The sequence below is a fragment of the Botryllus schlosseri genome, chromosome 13, assembly GCF_051294905.1.
Source record: "Botryllus schlosseri isolate E-star chromosome 13, Bs_hap1, whole genome shotgun sequence".
In the NCBI taxonomy this organism is placed as follows: Eukaryota; Metazoa; Chordata; class Ascidiacea; order Stolidobranchia; family Styelidae; genus Botryllus; species Botryllus schlosseri.
This window is the reverse complement of record NC_137248.1, coordinates 11,336,678-11,351,420: the sequence shown is the minus strand read 5'-3', so window position 1 is coordinate 11,351,420 and position 14,743 is coordinate 11,336,678. Positions and strand designations below refer to the sequence as shown.

The 14,743-nt window shown below is 40.5% G+C and overlaps 1 protein-coding gene across 1 annotated transcript; it reads left to right on the top strand.

Moving 5' to 3' along the window:
• The first annotated feature begins 9,125 nt into the window (after positions 1 to 9,125).
• Positions 9,126 to 14,497, top strand: LOC145453591 (uncharacterized). The gene is made up of 4 exons (XM_080331555.1): positions 9,126 to 9,633; positions 12,375 to 12,545; positions 12,909 to 13,027; positions 14,091 to 14,497. The coding sequence occupies exons 1-4, from the start codon at positions 9,405 to 9,407 to the stop codon at positions 14,253 to 14,255; spliced, it is 684 nt and encodes a 227-aa protein (XP_080187681.1). The 5' UTR covers positions 9,126 to 9,404; the 3' UTR covers positions 14,256 to 14,497.
• The last annotated feature ends 246 nt before the right edge of the window (positions 14,498 to 14,743 follow it).

The window sequence follows — 14,743 nt, the reverse complement described above, 5'->3', positions numbered from 1 at the left end:
TGTTCCCTCTAATTTTTGACGAGTCTGCGCACACTCACCAACTTACTGCGCAGAACCTCGGACAACAGTGCGTGATGACTAAAAAAAAAGGTCATCACTTCGGATTTTTTGTGCGCAACTTAGATTTTCTGTGCGCAGAGACCGTGTCAGCACTGCGCAGCTTAGAGGGAACATTTGTCAGCACATATTTTAGGCAGACAAAGTAAGAGTGATTTTTGCGGGTTCTGAAGGGCACTGATTCCGAATATCACCTTTGTTTTTTTGAAATTGGCGTTTGTTTTTGAGATAACCCTCGCCTTCCACCACGTGCCACCTCATTTTGTCGCTTGCGTCTTATATTCTCTGGATTACTTTTCACCCAGTGTGCATGCCTCTTCTTTACTTCACCTAGGCTAAGGTGGGTGTGTACTCCAAGTTGTTTCGACACCTTCCTATCTTATCGCAGTGTTGTGATGTTTTGAAATAATGAAAATATTAATAAAACTGATTGATTAAATCACCAAAATCTCCCATTTTCGCTGTAATGGCTAGATAGAAAATCGGCTCCGTCGTACTATAAAGTTTAGAAATTCAATCTGCTTGTTATTTTTACACAGATAAGAATCTTTTCAATCAAAATACAGCAACAGCACTATCTTTGGGGGTATTAGATTTATCGTAGTTATAGACTTTCACGGATATCATGTACATAAGTAAACTCCAGTCATGTATAAATATACGTATTTACCTAGACTCTCGAATAACGTGGCATTAGTTCAATCAGTTTTACGTCGACCACCTACTGTAAATTTGATATAATCTGTTGGAATATAATATTATTCATTTATTTTAAAGCACAATAGTTTTTTGTTCGATTTTCGCCGGTTAGCAATTTAGTGCAGTTTCTCAAAAGGTTCCAGCAATGGTCTGCCGTGATATGTCCATCTCATCTGCCCTGATATCTTTATTTTGTTGTTTTGCTGTCTTGGTGAAACCTCTCCCCTTGCTAATCAACAAGATGATCAGGAAATATATCAAGATGACTGAACAGGAAGTGAACTTTTATGCTCATGTTTGTTCCAAGTTTTTCATATGCAGATATGAATTTTCGGACCAACTGTTTGTAGTTGAGTGCTTTGTGATCATCTAAAAACTTTTATTTACTACATCAGGAGAAATTTCATGCAGTGAACTCCTTCTTAATATGAAATTGGAATCTTCAATTGAAATTCGAATGTGAAATCCATCAAAGATACCAGATTTACGCTTCTCGTTTGATAGGGTTACTAGGTATACCCACTTAGTTGACTCAGCGGAAAATTATCCATTTACAAGTCAAAACAAATGAGACCCATATGAGTATTGTAGTTGAGATTTTCAAGGACAAATTTTATAGCTTTATACTTCTCTTTAATCTTGGTAGAATGACCAATTGATACAGGAGAATATGTATTTCCGTCGTGTAAAAGTACAATTTTTAGGCTTGACAAACTGCTTTTTTGACAAACAAATATTTCCCATCAGTTCATGTTAATATTGATAGAATGCCTGAGAATAGCATGAGGGTTCTTCATAGTTAATTATCTATTTATGCACCGTATAAAATTAGAAAAAACTTTTTCTTTCTAGCAAGTGACATATTTAAGGGTAAATACAGTAATTCTGGGCTTTTTAGGGGTTTAAATATCTCCTGAACAAAAGCCAATCTGGCAAAACTAATGTGATATTCGTAATCAGCAATCAACCCCAGATACGGCTCTCAGATGTTCTGCCAAAATTTTTTTTATTGATTATGTTGACCAGTGTAATAGATGTCGCCTCAAATTCATGATTTTTTCACCGACCACATTTTAGTTGCCTGTGTTGAGCGTCGGTGCCGAGATTGTCGTATAAATCGACTGTGTGCTATCATACCGCGCAGTAGACAGGATATTGCGGATCACTCGTAACGCTACTCTGGATAATTATGATGTTCTTATAATGTACCCGTCACAATTTAAATACTTCCTCGTCGAGTAAATATTATTGCATTGAACTATTATCCTTCGTCCACCCACGAGAGAATATAATTATATTAGTAGATAGATAGGCATCAGGCAACGATGCTAAGGTTACAAACAAACAATCTACTTTAAGTCTACGTTACGAAATTGTTTTGTTTTTTAATCAGAAGAGTTTTTGTGTTTTGCTGAGGGTGTGAATATAGAGCGGTCGTATGTCGTATCTACCGGCAGACAGTATGAGAACGTCGTGCGCGCTTGACTTTACAATTTCCGTGTATTCAACCTACAGTTCGTTTTTGTTCTGCGTTAAGATAGCGAAAGACCCTAAGGGGCTAGGGTCAGGTTGGTTGACCCGTGGATGCGGATTTTGCTGTCAGGATTGCGTAGTGTCGGAAAGGCTTGCGTAATGAGGAAAGCAAACTTGAGTCGATCGCTGTCTGGAAAGTCGTGACGAATCTGCGATCAATAAGTGCACGGTTGCAGTCATTGCACGACGCGACTCCTTCACAGTATTCATGTGTATATTTGGCTTTGTGGTGGTTGGTGAGAAAGATAGTTGAACCAGTAAAAGATTTTCTCAGTTGAGGTTATGGAATAAAGATGCGTCGGCAGGAATTTATCGCTGACCCAGTCGCAGTATAAGAGACAGTAACGTATGAACATATGTTGCCGCCCTGGCTTTCGTTGAAAGTGGCGCCCTAAGTAGAGCAGAAAATTCTGAAATAGTTCCATGTTCAAGCAATCGTTTTAATAAAGTTACTTACCAATAGTGTGCTGTGTCTCAGAACTTCTATATTGCTTGAGAAAAAAGCCTCACTGTCTCGCAGCGTCAAGGCCCAAAAATACAAGAGTCAAAAAAACGGAGAACAAATGAACAAGTTCAAGTTTATTCATAAAATTCCATCATTTCAAAACATCACAAGACTGCGATACAATGAAAGATAGGAGGATACCGAAACGACTTGGAGTAGTCTTTGAAGTCAGACACCCACCTTGACATAGGCCGGGGGTCTCAAACTCAAATGTGCTCACGGGCCAACTTGCTAGTTTTTCATGACGCCGCGGGCCGCAGCAACAATAATAGGGTTATTCAACGTTTAATTTCCTTATTTGACGAGACCTTGCAGACTGGCATTCCGCAAACATCGTGAAAATGTATTTTACTATTGTACTATTCACGCTTGGCACGAAATAAATCACATTTTCAAATATTTGAATACAATTGTTTTTGTGCTGGGCATATATATTGTCAAAATAATGAGTTATAGACACCATGCGAGAGGACAAATGCATCATGACATCGTAAAAGCTGTCGCATTATAATATTGCAGCTAGCGGACATTTGACAAGCCCCAATTAGAGATAGAATATTTTACAATTTACCAAAGATTGATATGATATCAGAGCATTTGAGCAGTGTAGCCTAACCCGTGTTTCTGGTATAGTCCTGATAAGTATGCTGTTATTCATGTCATTGCCAAAGTCAAATTAAATTAAATCAAGCGTTAGATTTGCCTTTGATTGGAACTGTTCAAAAACAATTTTAATATAATAATTATTGTGTCTTAGTAATAGCTAGGGCAAGTTTTTGCAACTTTTTTTACTGCTTCCGACAGCTTCCCAGATACTCAGAATCTCTATGTCTTATGATGTTTTAAGCTGTTCGGAGGGATTTTACAGTGCAACTTTTTGCAACGTTTCTCTATTTTTAATGCCAATTTTCACTCCAACTTTCATCAAATATTGCGTAAAAATGTAAAGGAGTGATTGAAAAACATGCTATAAACTAATTCTAGTATGGTTCTATTATCTTTGATTTGCATAACAAAGAGCTATATGATGGGTTAGCTGCATCTCACTGTTATCTATGACACAATGGCTTGCAAGCAAGAAGTTCAACTACCACTGCTAATCACGACCGTGCTCGAACAATATATAAAAAGAGCGCTTTATTAAAATTTGAAACAGTGTCCCATTTCACGAACGCCCAAGCGAGACCGCCGAAAATTACATTTTCACTGGTCACCTTTTCGGGCTTTTGATTCAGTTAAAGTCGCCCCAAGAGTGAGTTTTTGGGTCACGTTTACAGACCTATCGGGTTGGGAGTGTGTTATTCGACATGTTTTAGGGAGAAGGGATTATCGCAATGCTGTTTGGCTTTTTTTGGGGGCGGGGGGGAATTATTCCCGCATTGCGTGATTTTCTTGTTGTGTGCCGGGAAAAATGTAATTTTTGGCGGTTTCATCAGACCGTTGAATGGCGAAGTAACAAATTTGACAGCAGCTCTGCAGGAACTAAGTTGTACAACGGAACCTTTCGAGTATCTCATACCCTAATAATGCAACAGAAATTTTGAATGCAACTTTTTACATCAACTTTTGTTAAAATTATATATGCAACTATCTCGCAATTTTAGTGCAACAAAAACTTGCCCTAGTAATAGCAGTGTTTCTTGACATTTTGAGCGATTTTAACCCTTGTATTTTCAATAAGATTTCTCGGACTCCCTGTACAATTTCAACGCAATTTCTGATGGTACCTATATTGAAATCGAAAAGCCTAGTCACATAAAATCGCGCATGGCGCGAATAATATTTTTCAGTTGAATAAATTAGCCCAGAAAATATTCCACTTTTTGTTGGTTCGCAAAATATTTTCAAGCTTTAGATAGCATATAGGCCTAATTCCACAATGCATCTCTTACCCCTGATGGGGTGCTTCGTAGGGATGGTGTGAACCTCTGAAAGGTTCAGGTTCGTGTGAACGCGAACCTTTTTGAAAGGTTCTGTGTGAACACGAACGTGAACCTCGTGACGTCACGTGACGTCATATAGCTAATTCCAACCCTATCTTCCAATGAAGTGATAGCCTATATTAATGTACACAATACCTAGCGAAGACTCGGTCCACATAATGCCACAATGCTAAAGTACATATCGGCGTTTTAAACGTCGCTAAATGTATCAACAGCGGTAATCAAAGGATATAATAATTGCGTAAAATCAATACATTCCGTCGCTTTGCCAACAATTTCGAGGAGGACTTACCAAGGAATATAAGCTTACTCTTTAACGGTCTTAGCCAGACCGGACAATGTGTTCGGAGTCTGAGTATTGCTACATTGATATTGAGCAGAGTGTACAACGGGTTTCAATACTCGCTACCGATACCACAAACAACAACAAGTTATGCAGCACTAGCAAGCACCTTAATCGCACGGATTTGGTTTTAATGATACAGTAAAGATATGAAGTCAAGATTGACCCCGTACGCCCGTTCGATTTTTTACATCAGAAGACGATATCAATATCATTGATTGGTTGAATAAGCATCATTCGCTGACTACGTATATCGCTCGTGATCTTGTGTGATTGCGGGTCAAGCTCACTGCAGATAGTCACTAAATATTCACAAACGGAAAGCTGGTTATTCCGAGAAAACTTTTGCAACAAAGCAACTAAAACTTTTAAGGTTGTCAAGGTGCATGGTGCATGCTCGTTAAGCGTTGATTTTTTATGCTGCCAGCACCATGCATGGAGTGACCCGCAGTTGAAATGCAATAAATTTGAGCCAAAGATCTTATAATGGAGTGAAAATTACAATTTACCAAAAAGTTCACAGTGCAGAACTTACCAAGGTTCTGTTGTGAACACGAACCTCTAAATTTCCGAGGTTCACACACAGAACGCGAACGTGAACCTCACGTTCACACCATCCCTAGTGCTTCGTACCTCGAAGGGGTCCACGGATTAAAAAAAACTAGAAGTCGAAGAATCCATTGGTGTTACAGCTGCGTGGGGCAAACCACGACCTTACTCGCCACCGGCGATAATAACATGGACCAAAGATCACCCAGTATGCATCTTGGGGGCAACGAAATGCCAATGAATTCCATACTGACCTGATTAGATAGCTATATACGCTACGCAACGCAAGCTGCGACTTTTCATATATTCGGCTACTATTTCCCATGACACTTTGATAGTTTTTTGCGTCAGTGGTCGTACCAACTCACGGCCTTCCGAGTCACAAGTCCTTCTCTTCGACTCGAGTCGTTTTTATTTTATAACCCAGTCAGTCCGAATTCGATAAATTCTACGAACGGTCGCACCCTAGTCCATATCACAATTTTCAGTCACGGGTCATATGTTCTATCATCATGAACTAGAAATGTGACATAATAGCTAATCTTCCATCGCATGCTAGCTTTTAGAAAGTGATATGATAGTGAATTTTGATGAGATTTCAGGTCTCGAAGTAGTTTTAGAGTGAACTTCAAGTTCCTAATCTAAAAAAGATATGTGGCAGTTGAATATATTGTCGAATACCTGAAATTTTAAAATGCCGTCGCGGGCCGCACGAAATGTTCTCACCTCGCGTGTTTGAGACCACTGGTCTAGGCGATGTAAAGAGGAGGCATGAAGCAAAGCACGCCGAAGCAAAAGCAGCAATAATACCTTCGAAGTGAAGTTTTTAAACGTGTAGTCTCTTTTATAGAAAGAATCGATAGAGCTGATAGCCGATCGTTATTCATGGTAGAACGTAATGGCGACATTATCATTTTGAGCTTTGAGAAACTTCTCTCGCAGCTCGCAATTGAAACACCAATTGTAAAATAAAGTTTCAGACACAAGCATAAATAATGTGTGATTTAGCTACCCTCTGTAAAATATCAAACGCTGTTGTATTACGATTAAACGGGGTGATTTTTAAGTTACTTGGATGGTCCCGCTAAAAATACAACAAAACAACCGCCGATTCCTGTATGGATCGTAACAATTAATTAGCTCGTGATTAGCCATCTCTCTGTGCTGTGTAAACTGCGCAATAGAGTGCAGCCTCATTTTGCATCCCCTTGCAGCCCATGGCGCAGAGCCAGAACCGCAAAGGGGCTGCTACGCCACTGGAAAGAGGCGCGAGGTAATACCTTGCATCGGTTTAGTGTTGGCGTGCTTACCACACTATGTAAATGCATGTGCTTACAACGCAAAGCTTCTGAAGTGGCGACCTGATATATTCCGATTAGCGGTGGAGTTGGGAGCAGATGTTATGTAGGCAGGGCCGTAACAGCACTTCGTCAGGCCCCCCCCCAAAACTTTGGTCTTGGGCCCCCATAGGGTTATAGACCGAACTTCTGGGGGGCTTCGCCCCCCAGACTCCCCTCCGGCGATACACTGTTTACCGCTATTCATCATATTATTTGGGAATTTGATTAGTGAATCAGCTTTTGTCGCCGAAGCGCGGAAAATTTCTAGAATTCATGATTTCATCGGTCAGTATGATCGGGAATTGCATATATTGTTATCAATTTTAATCTTCTCTCTGCTCACGTAATCAGATTTGCCGGTAGAGCTGAGTGAGGTGTGTTTGAAAAGGTAGGACCACTCAATAATAATTAAACATCTTCGGGCGTATACCCGTTGGCAGGAACGAAACAGCACCTCGTCAGGCCCCCAAATACTTGGGTCTTTGGCTCCCATAGCGTGATAAAACGACCCCCGATCACGTTGTTCGCGTTTGTCACGAAATTATCTGCACCGTATTGTGAGCCAGCGCGAAGCGCGAAAATTTTCGATAATTTATGATAAAATCGGTCAATCAGATCGGCGATTGCATATATATTATGCTATCAATTTATTGTCCTCTCTACTCACGTAATTAGATTACCGGTAGAGCTGAGTGAAGTGTCTTGAAAACGGGAGGGCCCGTGAATAATGATTAAACATCTTCGGACGGGCGGACCCGTTGATATGACTTCGTTACATGATGTTATTTCGTGACTTCCAGTCTGCTATATCAAAAAATATAGAATCGCCCAAACGTAGGCTTCTAAACTAAGAGACGCACACGATTTCAAATTGGTATTTCTTCACTGGCATAAAATTTTTCCTAGCAGGATGGTATTTGTCTTGTGAGGTTCAGATTGCAAAGACAGGAACATTCGGCGCCAGTTATTTAGGCGCCTATGGACAATTAAACCTATATATGTATTTTGTATAGCCTATATAACGAAGTCTTAGGTCTGCATAAGGGCATAGACCTTTTCGGCCAAGCTTTTCTCCCTGCCGATCGTTCTGGCACACTTCTTGGAGTCGCATGTTATATGGCCTAAAACTTGATTGTATGTCTTGGTGGGTCGTGGCGCGGTAATGGCCCAATACCCAATAATATAGATAAACGGCTACTTGAATTAATTGAAAATTTTGAAGAAATTGCATAAATTTTCAAAAAATACTACATGATTTATGCTAATTCACGAAATAATTTTGGGCCCCCTTCGAGCTCGCCCCCCCCCAATTGGTGGGGTTTGGGGTGCGGCAGTTACGGTGCTGTATGTAGGCCATTTGCCAGGTTTCGGCAGAACCAGTAAGCTTCTGCGTCTTGATTAAGCTAAACGTAGCTAATGCGAAGATCTGAGTCTGACATATTTTGCTTTCAACGAGACTTTTAGGCGATTAGATATCGAAGACTAAATCACGGGTCAACCGATTTGAAAAAATGTCAGATATCCCGAATAATTTTTTCTGTTCATATCTGTTATTGTAACTTGCTAACTTTTTTGCCTGTAACCACCGAACTTGGCGCCAAGAAAAAGTGTTCTGATGGTAGGTCAGTCAGAACAAAATGGCGTGGTGCTCTCACTGGCGTAACCACGGAGGGGTCACCGTCTAAATTTCCAACATACTATTTTGACGCCATCTGAATTCTCGCAATGGATATGCTACGCAACGTCATTGTTAAAAAACAAATGCGCCTTTGGTCTCTTTCGTGACTGCCGGAAATTCTGCTTATTTGTATCCATCGACACACGGTTTTCGCTTTTCCCCTCGAGCATTTCTCGTCTTCGTACAATAATCTGCGACTCGGCTGAATTGTATTTGTAACCCATGGATATAAATCTAGCTTGTCATAAGGTTTTCCGACCAGTGAGTTCACAGCGACGGCAATTAAGCTATATTTTTACGTAAAATTGAGTGAAGAATCGAAGGCATATAATATAGGTCACCTCAATTTGTTGATGCAGCAGGAGTATATACTAATTTGCTAGGATTGTAATTGAGAATTTTTTCTCAACTCATCAGGCAAGCTTACACAAACTTGTCATCTGGAATTTCCGGTGATTGGTTTATGTGGCTATGTTACAAAAATACGTTTGGTTTGACAGTGTATGTGATCTCCCTTTGCTGTTCATTATGTTCACGATATGTCCTTGTGGAGTGTATGTAATGTGCTTTAATGCATTGCGGTCCTTGTTGCATTGTAATACAATTGCAATACGGCTGGATACATCTTGAGTCGGTAGTAACGACGTAAACAAATGACGTAAACAGATCGGCTTGAGTGGTATCAGGCGAAGCCATTTATTCAACTGCAATGCGCGTATATATCGTTACAGCGACATAATATACACATACATACCGAATGGCCAGGCGTTTGAACATAAGCGTAGCTGTTTGGCAGTTGCTAGCGTCAGTGCCGGTACTGTTTTGTCTCGTATCAAAAGAATGGATCGTATCTTCTGGTCAGGGTGAAACTAGGGGCTTGTTCGATATTTGTCACAGCGGTAACGTATCATGCAATTGGACATCGGATTGTGCGCCGTGTAACCCAGACGGTTCTCACACGACATGTACGGATTTTGGAGATGATGGTGGGTATAAGTTATACGCGTTGGGTGAGAATTTTGGTTTCATATACGACCGGATAGCATTGCATAATCCAAAGCGAGGGGGCAAAGTATCCGGTGCACCATTACCAGTGTCAATTGCATTTTCGACAGCGTTGTGTATCCGTTTTCATCAGCGCCGAGTTTTGGATAATGCAGTGGTTCTCAACCTTTTTGGACACGCGCCCCCCTTGGAGATGGTCAAAAAAATCGCGCCCCCCTTACCCCCTTGCATTTATCGTCATGTCAAAACGAGCACATCATCTAATACAGAGGAGGGCAACGTTTTTGATAATCATGGCCGCATTTCGATTGCTTATGTAGCGTAAGGCCGCATTCCAGGGCATAGCCGCAATGAACGATCTGGACGCAAAATTCCTATAGTAAACTGTCCATATCCATTCCCGGTGAACTCCGGACTATTCTACTTTTCACAATAGCCTATTGTACGCACCGAAATCGCGAGTGGCAATGTTATGAATAGTTGCCCGGAGGTGCATATTGTTGCGCGGAGCGCGAACATTTTTCAGGGCCGCGAACGAATTGTTATTTCTTGCCAATTCCCATTCCGGCTCAGATTAAGAAGGGCGCTACTGCATTAAAATCGAAAAATGAAGTCTTGTTGAATTGCGCAGAGGGCGAAGAAAATTTCAAGATTAATTAAAATCTCTCGAAAATGCGGGAGTGAATCCGTAATTGCAATTTGCATGTCTGCGGCCGCCAACACATACTAATTGAATTAGGCGTCGACGGCCGCTCAAATTCCCTTCTACGGCTGCAGGCTGCCCACCCGTGATCTAATAGTATACATAAGGTATATCTTACGCCACTTTTGAATCTGCATTCCGGTTGTTGAGTCTTTTACTTCGCTGACAAATTTCTCCAAACTTGCTTGAAAATAACAAAAAACATTGAACAATCCATCCATTAATTAATTTCAAGGTAGGTCACCCTGAGACTAATCCTGATGCTGGTAGTGAGTACAGAGAGCAAGGCGTCGTTATGTCCTGCCAGGCTAAATTTGATCAGTTTTGGAAGTTAATTAAATTGTGTTGATTTACAGCCTAATTGAGGGCGAGGCGAAACCGGGCAACCTATGTTGCATCTAAGTCTGTCTTAGGCAGTGCAGTTCGCAAGCTACTAACAAGAGATGCCCAGCGCGACAAGCTTTAGGCTACTGTCAAAGCTATGAAGCAATGAATGACTTACACGTGGGAATTGCTCTCTATATCTCCAAAGAATTTCAAAAATTTGCTCAAATGAAGTTGAAATCAGACGATACTCCGTTGAGCGCGGTTGCTAGAGTTTGTATTTTGCAAGCTTTCTTGAATATGGAATAAATTTCATCTTCATAATCGTCTTCTCATAATGGATGTGAAACACATGTTCAGACACGTATAATTTATACTGACTTTGTCAATTTCTCGCGCCCCCCCTATACTGACTTCGTCAATTTCTCGCGCCCCCCCTGAGAGCCTCCCGCGCCCCCCAAGGGGGGCGCGCCCCCCAGGTTGAGAACCCCTGGGATAATGAGAGCCTCTCAGTACTCTGAAAGTCTCATCTCATTTTGAGAATTAGTAACGTTATTTCGACACTACGCATCAAATGAAGCTCGAAATATATTCAGGTTCCAGAATAAATCTTTTCAGAAATATTCATGCACTATGTCAGTATGCGTATATTTTGGTGTTTCCCTTCTTAAGCCCAATTGAGGTCAACTCAAACGCATCAGACTATGAGGTATAAGCTAAATTATACACCAATTTCGCGTGCCGCATCTATTTTACTCCCATATTAAGATTACTAACTACTTCAAACGTCGCACACGTTGTCTCTGCGTGCCGCGCTGTATACACTGCACACTATAGACTTGCGTTTTATGCAAATGGTGTTTTAAAACATGTTTTAAAGTAATACCTTTTAAAACTTGTGTTTTTTCAAACGTTGTATATATGAATAATTATACCATAGTTGTGTAAATACTTTCGAACAAATATGTAATATAAGCCTAAGGGCGATTTGCACTCGATATAGTCTACGTACACTCGTACACGATATGGAATGGTTAGAACCCGCGAAATCGTCGTCTGTTCAACAGTTATAGTATCTCGTTGTTATATAAACTGATAATGATGCCCCCGACCGTAAAATGCAGCGTAACGATGTAGTACTGGTCAACGATATTTTGGGTCCGTTTATGATAGTGGTCGGAAGTCTTTTTCGACCAAGGAGTCACAGTCACCCTATATTTTCAATTGTGAATGTCAATCCAATGAGACGTCACGATTGAAGATTCCTGATGTCATAGATATAAAAAAAAAACGACAATGTGTTTTAAACAAGGGGCATGTTTTACACTTGGATGTTTTAAATGGAATTTTGTTTTAAATGCAACCCTAGTGCACACACAAGCGAAACGACTGTGTAGTGTGTACTCACACCCAAAGGACCGAAAAGGGTGGCCCATGAAAATAGAACTTAACTCACAATTATATCGCGGTCATAAAGCCTATCGTGCAGTGCATATATAATTCGGATTGTAGTGTTGTACTCGATTTATATCGTGGTATAAGTTTGTCTGCGTGCAGGTTCTGGTTTCGCATACTATGGGTGTATATTCACACCCGTACATCAGGGGTGGTACACTGGTTAAAATACACATTCCTTTCGCTAAGAGTGCATCCATGCATTAGCGCACGTTTATACGGCAATGTTTTAATTACCAGCACAAGGCCTCGACCGAGAGATAGTTGGCGGTATATTGGCCACCATTCTTCTTGCAAGAGGAATTACTCTGGTAATGTCCGTCGTAGCAGCAATCACGGGTCAGTCGAATAGCAAGAGCTCGAAAGTGAAGCAGCTGCCATCTCGTGTTGTACTTATTGAGGAAATTTCAGGTATACTTTGTGTTTTGATCCGCTTTCTGCGCAATCGCACTGTCGCAGGAAAGTAGCCTAGACTTCTCATATTTTTCAATTGACAAATTATGTTGCTATCGTCCATTTAATTGTAGTTTCAGCAGATTACAACACTATTTTCACTGCGTCGAAAATATGACATTTTCGACTTGATACTATTCATATGGTGTTGGTCATGGCCGTTGAAATTGTTAGTCCATACGATAATAACAACGATTCAGGTCCGATGAACTTTTTCGGTTGATCTTATCCAAGAAATTATCCCGCCAAAATATGACTTTATTCGCTTCATTCGACTCATGTCTGCCCCAAGATGCTGACTATTATATGCTGTTTTCGAAGGCGTTGCAGATTGTGTCGCGATTGGCATATACCTCGCATACAATAATATCCTGTTGGTCGAGAATCCATGCCGGACATACGGAGTGGCATTCTGGTTAAATTTCGCAAGACCTGCTTCCGTAAGTATACGATAGTCCTACATCAAATCGCACTGTAGAAGTGTAATAAATAAAAACGGTATTGGATGAACTAATCGGGTTAATTTATTTCTGCTTCCTGGCTGACAAAATGTTTAATACGACAGTAAATTCGTACAGCAGAAGTTATCAAACTGGGGTACGCAAAACCCCAGGGTATATAAGGGAGAATTTTCGGGGTCAGCGAGCAACTTTATTGGTCTGGCACTCTGACAATGTTCTTCAGCAGCCATTTTATGCAAGAAAAAAAAACGTGTATGCTTACAAAATCCAGCGTTTATTCGGGATTAAACGACCATGCCTTTTCATTGTCGTGTAACATTACTCAAGTCATCTGCACTGTTTGAATCACTGTTTGAATCACTCTTGCGGTGACGGAGAGTTCCTACGTAGGAACGTAGCCTAGCCTACTGTACATGTACTGTACTGGGATTACTTCTACCAGAACCAGCTGCTTATTACCACTGAGTCATGGAAAAAAATCTAGCTACGCATCTGATACATCTGATTACTGTTGCATAAAATGAGCTGAATTAGTTACATTTTAATGTTGTCAGGTATAAAATAAATTTTTCTATATTTGCATCATTTTTATCTGTGGAATTGCTTTCCTCCTACATAACGACTAAAAGATTATAGAATATAGTTTCGTTATTGTTTTCATTATATCGCTGCACGGTTCATAATTCTTTTTTAATAAGAATATGCGTCCCGGATTTTAGTGAGCGATCTCAGGTTGTTGAGAAATGAAAGTTTGTGACGTACTGTCACGAACTGTTATTACTACTGACGTACTTTTTAAACCTTAGGTTTTCTACTTCAACTTCGAGTGAGTTTGAATTTGCTTACTTCGGTAGCTTTTGCGGCATTAGTCCTATTCAACATACCACTCATAATTAAACAGCATATCTTCAATAGTGACTATTCTCTGGTTATCACTATGGTATTGATATTGCAAACGAAGTTTTGATACGCAATCGTCCTTCGAGTCTTGATATGGAATTTCCGCATTTGCCATCTGCCTAAATCGACTAAAATCTCACAGGGGATTCTATACCTTCGGCTGTTACACCCGGCGTTGATGTCACTCACGAAGTCAATTCTCGATAAGCACATCAACAACAATACCGATGATACAGAGCCGTTGCAAGAAGATGAGCCTGACACGTTGACACATCACAATAAGAAAACCAGAGATCAAGTATGCTGAGAACATGCAGGATATTGTACAATTCAATGCGACGCACTGAACAGTTTTCTGCGGTGGAAGAGATTTTAACGGATGAACTTACATCGAACGCACCGTGACTTCTCGCTGGTGGGCATATTCTCAGTTGACGATTGCTGTATACCCGTTACAGTGTTTGCTTACAGCATAAAATGACTCGTGTTGGCATCACACCTCTCCAGTAAAACATACAATCACAATAATATATTTCGATGGCAATTTCATTGCAGAAATCAGGTAAACGAATAGAGAGAGACGAGAATTCGTCTCAGGGGCGTGGATAAAGTCAGTACATTTGAGTTACCACAGATTTTGACTCGAGTCAGGTCGCGTCATTTAAAAATTTGTCAAGTCACGCAAATTTTCACAGTGACTCGAGGCCAGTCACGTCATCACGAATTTTCCGATTTAAATTCAACAAATATCTTCCGTTTGTGTTGTTTGAATATTATGTCCAAAGTTGCATGTAT

What these genes read in the sequence shown, in the direction of transcription:
- LOC145453591 (XM_080331555.1), top strand. Translation starts at nt 9,405, where the DNA reads ATGGCCAGGCGTTTGAACATAAGCGTAGCTGTTTGGCAGTTGCTAGCG. An exon ending in TACGGATTTTGGAGATGATG is followed by an intron (nt 9,634 to 12,374) that starts GTGGGTATAAGT and finishes TTTAATTACCAG; the next exon opens with CACAAGGCCTCGACCGAGAG. An exon ending in ACTTATTGAGGAAATTTCAG is followed by an intron (nt 12,546 to 12,908) that starts GTATACTTTGTG and finishes CTGTTTTCGAAG; the next exon opens with GCGTTGCAGATTGTGTCGCG.